General features: G+C 36.3%; 1 protein-coding gene across 1 annotated transcript; it reads left to right on the top strand.

The window, feature by feature from the left end:
* LOC101970260 (olfactory receptor 4C11) lies at window positions 1–951 on the top strand. The gene has a single exon (XM_005330052.2). It carries the CDS (start codon window positions 1–3, stop codon window positions 949–951), a length of 951 nt encoding a protein of 316 aa, XP_005330109.2.
* The last annotated feature ends 8204 nt before the right edge of the window (window positions 952–9155 follow it).

A 9155-nucleotide genomic window follows, 5' to 3' on the forward strand; every position in this document is an offset into this window, starting at 1 on the left:
ATGGAGCTGAATCACAGTGTGAATGAGTTCATTCTATTTGGGTTAACACAGGATATTCTAAAGGAGAAAATAGTGTTTGTGGTCTTCTTGTTTCTCTATCTTGCAACTCTGTTGGCAAACTCACTCATTTTGATAACCATTCGGTTCAGCCGGACACTTGGGAGTCCCATGTACTTCTTCCTTTTCTACTTATCCTTGGCTGATTCCTGCTTTTCAACAAGCACAGCCCCCAGATTGATTATCAATGCTATATCTGGGAACAAAGTCATCTCTTACAAGGAATGCATGACACAGATCTTTGTTGTTCACTTTTTTGGCTGCATGGCAACCTTGGTTCTCATCCTCATGGCCTTTGATCGCTATGTGGCCATTTGTAAGCCCCTGCGATACACAATCATCATGAACCAACAGGTCTGTGGTGCATTGGTGATTCTGGCCTGGGTTGGTTCTTGTATTCATTCTTCAGCACAGATTTTCCTGGCTTTGAAGTTACCCTTTTGTGGCCCCAATGTGATTGATCACTATTTCTGTGATTTGCAACCTTTGTTGAAACTTGCCTGTATGGACACTTATGTCATCAATCTACTCATAGTGTTTAATAGTGGGGCCATATGCATGGTGAGTTTCATAATCCTTCTTATCTCTTACACTTTCATTTTACACTCTCTGAGCAATAAGAGTGCCGAAGGAAGAAGGAAAGCCCTTTCTACGTGCACCTCCCACATCATTGTGATCATCTTATTTTTTGTTCCATGTATATTCACATACACTCGCCCTCCAATCACATTTCCAATAGACAAGATGGTGGCTGTCTTCTATACAATTGGGACACCCTTTCTCAATCCTCTGATTTACACTCTGAGGAATGCAGAAGTCAAAAATGCCATCAGAAAGTTATGGCCATCAGAAACTCTGACTCGAGGCAGCAAAAAATGGAAGACTCTTTTCTAATTCTAGGATAACTTAAGTAAAATTGCAGCAATAGAGAAGAATAAAATCCTCATCCCAATGTTATTGTATAATTCTATTCCAGTAGAATGTTTGGCAAAATAGGCAGAATGAGCATGTATCCATTTTTTTTTAGGACAATATTGCTTAAAATGACAGACTACCAAGTACAGCCATATTTGAGGTGCACCAACCCTCTGACTTTTGCTCTCTGAATTGATTCCCCTGCCCTTTTGAAACTTTATAAGCCAGATCTTGCTGTTTCTATGATTTTATTTCTTTAATGCACTATTGTAATTGGGAGTTTTGTTCTTAATTTTCTTTCTGAACATCTATTTTTAACATTCATTTTTTGGGGAAATCAGATCTGGTACTCTTAAATCTGTGTCATATATTATCTGGCTTAACAATCAATAACCAAAGTTACTCCAAGAAATGTATGTTTTCCAAGGATCATAAAGTATTGTGTAGTTAATACCTATTTGATACTTCATTATTTTTGTAATAAACTTTTAAAAATGGTCTTTTATTCCTCCCATAAAGATACATAGGGTGACAACTTGTTCTATTCAAATAAGATTAAAACTGGTTATAAGGCACATTGCGTATTGAACCATGATTTCTATGTATTTATGGTGAATTTTTTATTACTAATCTTCACTACTCATATTTCTTGATTGATGAATTGAGAATCTTTTGTAAAATTTTGAGTCATAAAAACTACCACTATCACAAATTACATATAATTATAAAAAGAGTTACAGTAAAGAAAAAGAGCTTGTGTCATTATTATTAATACAAAGAGTAAAGATGTCCACTTTAAAATACCACACAAAGTACATCGTGGGAACACAATTTGGATTAGTTCTGAGGTACAGTCCTAGTGCAAGAAAAATGTTCCCTTTTGGTCAGTCTGACTGGCAGACATGCCATTTCAGACTGAACATTTCAGACTGTTTACTGAAGCCCATAGCCAATAATGCCTGTTGGTCAAATTCTGCTGGTATGAAGTCAGTTTCATATAGTATTTGAGCTTCCTATGGACATTCATCTAGAGAGAGAAGGATAGTTACCAATGGCCAGAATAAACATTTGGTGCATTAATTTACATATTTTGTAGTTTCTCATTCAATAAACATTTTGGTTCAGATACTTTCAACTGGGTTTAGACAAAAAGAATCAGTTCAATCAGGTCTGGACAATAAAAGCCATTTTGGGGAGCCAGAATGAAAATAAGTGCTTTCCTATAAATCTGAGAACTGTTCCCTAAACTGCAGCAGATGAACCTACACAGTACTCCTTTGGGTTTCTTCCCATGAATCATGACATGCTTCCTCATGGATATTCAAACTCCATTAATAGAAGTTTGGAAGATTTACATATTATTTGCTGGAAAACCTCAAAGTCCAAATTTTATAGACAGCAGGCAGCAATTTTCTGGATTATGACATTGACTATGAGCAAACCGCTTGCCTTGCCCAGGTTTAGTTTTATGATATAAATAGAAGGGAAGCTTAGGAGTTAAAAACAGGAGAAAGAAGACGTAGTAATTGAAATGACACAACAGAGGAGGTTTCCTGATATTTGGATAAGCTGCTTTTAGCACAAACATTTGTGGGATGATTGGGAAGCTCCTCCTTCCTGGATTAATTAAGATTAGCTGAGATTCTTCTGAACCTGTGTTGAAGGCAACAACACCTCAGAGAAGCATTTTCATCCTGTATATTAAAGTTCCCATATTTAAAATGAAGGTTCTTAAGGCTTCATGCACTAACTCTGTGTTGATGGCTCTCATCTGAATGTCACATTTCTGTGACATCTTCCTCCGTAGAATTATTAGTGCCTTCACAGCTGCTCGCTAACTTTTTCTGCCTCACTCTTGCTCCATCTGCAGTTTTCCCCAGGAAATCTGTTCTTTCTGTTGCCAAAGCATTGAAGTAAAAAATAAATAGATGAAATGAAGTTCTAACAGTTGACACCAAATGTCTTAGAAAGAAATAGTTGACCTTCAATATATATCCAGGGTGTGGTATATTTTCTTACCAACTCTCCTACACCCTGATAAAAGTAAGCTCCCATCGGCTCTAACTAGATCTCTGCTAATTACCATAAGGAATTTTAAATTTTGATTTCATGTTTTGAGTTGATTGAGTTGATAATTTCAAAATATATAAAAGCATACTTTGGGTCATCTGACGAATACCTCATACCCAGGTATAATCACATAATTTGAGTGCCTGACATGACATTGTTACAAGGTATAAAACACTGTTACTTTGTGATTTGAGGGCAAATGATGAGCAGGGTTTACAAAACAAAATTATATTAACTTAGCATTACTTAATCTAAATAACATTTGTTTTCTTAATTTTAAACAATTTACTGTTGTAATTATTTTTAATTTTTACATTTTTAAAGAGTTTTATAAGCATATAGCACTTATAATTATTTTCATGTTTCCATATGTATTATTGCAATCATTTGTGCGAATCATTTAAGTTAGACCTGGGGTTTATAAGAAGTTCTTTTTTTCCCTAGAATTCTACATGTTACTCAAAAGGAAGAAAATATGATCCCTACAAAATAAAAGTATATGCAATAGAAAAGTAATTTGATTAATAAAAATGTGTACGCAGACAGAAAAATATAAATGATAGATAAGACTTATGTCTTCATGTGATGACCTGGGAAGTAGAAAGCTCTCTGGCCTAGTGTGTAGTGATTATCTATAGCCCCATAATCACTGGGTGGAAACAAGATCATCTTTATTAATTGTTCTTTTTATTATGTATTGTTATATATTATGTATGTAACAATACAAATATGTGTACATATTTATGAGATACAATGTGATAATTTATTTATGTATTATGTATACATTGGGTAGTGATCAAGTTTGTATAATTAGCATATTTATCACTTTTACCATTTCTCTGTAGTGAGCACATTCAAATTAAACTCTTCTAAGTATTTTGAAATACACGATATTTTATTGTTAATTATGTTCACCTGCTATGCCATAGAACACCAAAACTTATTCTTATCAAAAAAATCACATTTCCCAATGATCCACCTCTGCCTGTCTCCATGCACTCCCCATTCTCTGGGAACCCCTATTCTCTCAATTTCTAGGGTTCTCTTTCCACCCATAAATATTTAGATGGTAATTTACTTTTCTGTTATTATTGCAAGAAATTTCCATGATTCTCTACCTTGCTGGCTTCAATAAAGTAAGCTACCAGGCTGTAAACTATTATTCAGTGTATCACACAGCAGGAAACTAAGACCTGTCTCTGGGTCAATATCCAGTAAGGAAATCCGGCCTTCATGTCAGTCTCCAGAGAGGAACCGAGTTCTGCAAATAGGCACACACAGGCTTTGGAACAGACCTTGTCCAGCTGAATCTTAAGATGAGAGAGACCACAGCACTGTTTGAATCTTGGTTATACTGTCATGAAAGACCCCTGACAGATCCAGGTAAGTCGTGCTCAAACTCCTGACCTATAGAAACTGAAAAAATAAATGTGAGTTATTTTAAGCTACTAAATTTGTGGTCATTTTTTGCACAATATTAAGTAACTAACACTGTGAGCAGTTAGTCCTGTTCTCCAATTGAATTTTCCCTGGAAAGTATTAAACACGTGTTCTGTCTTCTAATGTGGGCCCTTTTTATCTGGTTACAGTGAGCAAGAGCATGAGAAATTGTTCACAATTGGGCTATTTATTTATTTATTTTCCCATCCCTCCTTAATCCCTATTAATCCCCTTCCTGTACTCCAATGATACAATGAGGTATTTATTTAAAAGAACTGATTGTAACTGTCCAATTCTGAAGACCAGAGTTATTTTATAATAGTGTAACAAGAATGAATCTCTGAATTCTGAAGATTAAGCAATGTCTTATATTGCCTTAACTTTTCTTTCCATATATCCTTTTTGAAGAGTTTTAAACTCTAACATTTTGAATTCTCATTGTTAATACAAATCCATGTTCTTAAGGGAAAATTAATTTAAAATGTCACAGAAGGAATGCCATCTCTGCATGCGAAAGACCATATCAGTAATCCACGAACCCTCCGAGGAGTAGTTATTATATAAAGAAGAAAAAGGCCTCATGTATATTTTTGAGTTCTATAAATACTTAGAGTAAGGATAAACTTCTACTAAAGAGACATACAATGATATCATGCTTTAAAAAATAAGAAGTTGAGCTGGTGTTGTAGCTCAGTGGTAGAGTGCTTGTCTCACATGCATGAGGCCCTGGGTTCAATCCTCAGCACCACATAAAGATAAATAAATAAAATTAAAGATAATGTGTCCATCTATAACTAAATTTTTTTAAATAGGAAATTATTCTTTTTATGTAACAATCCCATGTAAATAGTCCAACTTGGCAAAGCATTTCCTCTTCTTAATTTACAGATCCAGATATCTCTCAGTCTGTTGCTTGATCACCTGTGAAGCTGTAACTTCACTTTGAAAATGTGATCATTGCTGGAACCACTAACATTTCCTGGGAGCTCATTAAAAATGCAGAATCCCAAGCTTCAGCTTTGAACTGATGAGAAGTATTTGAGTTTAACCTGAAGTGTTTCAGGTATACGTTGCAGATTAAGAAGCACTGCCACAGAGCACTGCATTTGTGACACCATCTGTCCAGAAGGGAAGATAAATCCAAGAACACACATCCAACATTTTAGATATCAGCCTGGAAGTTACACGTATCTCTTCTGCTTATATCCAATTGACAAAACCTCAGCCACAGAGCTACCCCTACGTGTAAAGCAGGGCTGGTGAATGTAGACTCTCCTTTGGTGGCCATGAATGCTGGTACTCTTCTGTTACTGCAAAGGGAAACATTTTATTTTAGTGGACAGTCAGTCATAGGCACCTGGCACCAGGAGCATCCAATTTCTGTTCAAAAATCAAATTCAATTTGGTTGAAACATTACTTTTAAGTGTCATTCTAGGAAGTATTGAAAAAAATCCCATATTCATGGTTAACATTCTAGTGGATAATGCTTTTTGTAAAAGCCTAATAGCAAGTCCAGAAATGTTATGAGTTCCCAGGATTTGAAGAAATTACATTAATATTTCTCCAACAAGAGAGAAATGTTAATTACACTATCATTTTAAGAGAATATTTTAAATTCATGTTTTAAGTCTCCTACAGAACTACAGATTCCTGCTTTTAAAACAATAGCTCTCATTCCTTAAGAGCCCTTTTCATTATAACTCCTAGATCTCAGGTCAGCAATGGACAGAATCCCCTAACTTTTCAATCTCTTTGTGAACATTTGCTTTCTTGCCTCCCTGGTTCTCCTGGCCTTCTGACTCTCCTTAAGTGAGGGATGTTTTCTCTCCACAGGTCTCATGCCAACATCTTAGAGGTGAGATTTTGTGATTGCTTTTAATCACCACTTCTAGCTCACACCTCTTCTCTAGTTACTTTTTCATCTCACTCTGCTTATCCCAAACTCCACTCTCCCTTAGAAAAGTCATCAAGTGCTTCTAGGGCCATCGTCCCTTGAAGGTGCTGGTCTCTGCTCACCTTCGCTCAACATGATCCTGCTATGTATCATGGTGATTTTAATATCACAGAGAAGATCCTTCCCATGTATTGGCTCCTAAGTTGACCAATTGATCATGTTCCTTTCAAGAATCTTGTCCTTTGATCTACCTCAGTTCCTTACTTTCAGAGTCATAACCAAGACCTTGACATAACCATCAAATTCCATACCCATTAATTTTCAACCACATCTCAGTCATTTTCTGCTCCTTTGTACTAGTGCCTCTAATTGTATTCTTTAAGCTCATCACAACACACAAGTCATTGTTGCTACCACTGCCAACTTTTCATGTTTCTGCCTGAGTGACCTTGAATGGTCATTTTCTGTCCCAGTTATTCCCCTTACAGATGTCTGCATACTTTGCTTCCTTCTTTTGGTTGATAAAACAAATGTGTTTTCCTAATTATGAATATTTTATCTTAAAATAAATGCAAATTCTCCAGGTTTGGTGGCACACACCTGAAATTCCAGTGGCTAGGGATGCTGAGGCAGGAGGATTGCAAGTTTTGAACCAGCCTCAACAACAATGAGGCAATAAGTAACTCAGTGAGACTCTGTCTCTAAATAAAATACAAAAAAAGTTTGGGAATATGGCTCATGGTTAAGTGCTCCTGAGTTCAATCCCTGGTAACAAAAAAGAAAAAATGCAAATTCATCCTGTTTCTCCTATTTTATTATTTATTTCAATTATTTTGTTATGTATTTACATAACACATCACCATAGATCATCATTTACACAATTTATTTATTATGTTTATTATGTAGAAAATAGAATATAATTTATAAAAAAAGTAGGGATTTCTTTCTTTCTTTCTTTCTTTTTTTCTTTTTTAATCTTCACTATTAAATTCCCAGTCCCTAAAATAGTGCCTGGCACACCGTAAATGGTTGACAAGTACTTGTTAAATTGTTAATAATATTATATATGAGTGAGCTTTTGCAATTGGTAGAGAAATAACTTGTGGCTTAGTTTGAACAACTAGAAAATCTACACACAATGGGTAAGATCACCTGTATGGGGTACTGGCAACCTGCTAAGGAAAGCAAAACTGGAGGGAAAGGCTCTAGAGAGACAACACTTTCAATAAAGTGAGTTTAATTCTGCAACAAAAAACAAGTGAGTTCTTTTACCCTTGGGAGCAGTTGCTGATTCTGGGCCTAAACAAAAGGTGAAGAATCTGGGATTTGCACTGGTGTAGGGCGACTTCCAGAGGAAAGGTATGGGACAGGGACTCTAGGAGCTTGGGGAGGGAATTTGGAGAGACTGAAATTTTCTTGCCTCCCATTGGGTCCAGGTTTTAGGGCAGTCACTGTTCTCTGGTTCTGTCTCCTGAGAAGAGTAAAGTTCCAGGGACATATTTTCTCCAATGATGAAAAGATCCAATATTTCCAGATGAAATAGTATCTCAAGCTCGGTTGCAATCTAAAAAGGGACACAGTGAACTACTTTATTTGCAGAGTGTGACATCAGGATAAGAATAGGTTTGTACACAAATCATTTGCAGTCAGTTTGCATTGATGCTAATAACACTAAGTGTCCTGATGGAGAGGATACTAGTGTTGGCTATTTTATCTATCGTCTCCCTTTATTAATGCTTTCTTTTAGAGGGAGTGAGGTGCAAAATAGTGTGATGAGAGGAGGAGAGGGAAGCAAGACTCTTCAGTGAAATCCTAGGAGAAAATATTCTTTATCTTTACCATGCTTCTTTGCTTATCCTTGCATATAGGATTTCCCCTATCGCATCCTCTGAAAATTCTTTCTTTAATTATTGTTCACAGTACCTTTTTCCCCCTTTGGATTGACTCCTCATATCCTTTGCTTAACTTTCTATCCCTTCCTCACTATTATTTTTCAAGTGCACGTTCAAAATGCTGATTTTTGAAGATTGAGTCCATTGGAAAGGACATATCCAGAGTATATGGGTGGTTTCCTTCATTTCCTGTGTATGGTTTTGGGGGTTTATTTTGGCTCCACCTGGATGGTTGAAGTATGATACTTTGCATGGAAATGGCAATGCAGTATTAAGGACAGATTCCATGGAGCACAAAGTCTTGGATTCTGGATCCGGATTTTCTCTGCCTGAAAATTTTGCTCAATTCTATCTCTAGCATAGACCAAAGTACACTCAGCACAACGAGACATCTCATCTTACAAGATATCACATAAAATGAACAAAGGATATTGAGGTTAAAAAATACCAAAGTGTATATTTAGGAAATATACATCTCAATTCACACACACACACACACACACACACACACACACACACACACACACACAGATGGGAATGGAGAATGGAGGTTAGAGCAGAGGAAATGTCATCTGACTGTAAGGTATGGAATATTCAGGGAATGAGGCTATTTAGGTTTATACATGTAGGTCAGAAAGTGTCAGGTGTGCCTGGATCTTAAATGAGCAGAACACTGGGAGGACAAGTGGACAGTAAGATGGGAGCACTGGGAAAGGGTATTGAAAGCCAAGGTGAGTATATCAACCATTGCACTGGAAACTATAGTAATGCTTTTATTTGTATTTTTCAATCATTGCATTTCTAAAGTGCCCACTCTTTCTTTCCAAGTAATAGAGAGGAAGCTAAAAGAGAAAGAGATGGGTGAAATGAGGAGAGGAAGGAATAC

Source organism: Ictidomys tridecemlineatus, chromosome 4 (genome assembly GCF_052094955.1).
Source record: "Ictidomys tridecemlineatus isolate mIctTri1 chromosome 4, mIctTri1.hap1, whole genome shotgun sequence".
In the NCBI taxonomy this organism is placed as follows: Eukaryota; Metazoa; Chordata; class Mammalia; order Rodentia; family Sciuridae; genus Ictidomys; species Ictidomys tridecemlineatus.

What these genes read in the sequence shown, in the direction of transcription:
- LOC101970260 (XM_005330052.2), top strand. Translation starts at nt 1, where the DNA reads ATGGAGCTGAATCACAGTGTGAATGAGTTCATTCTATTTGGGTTAACA.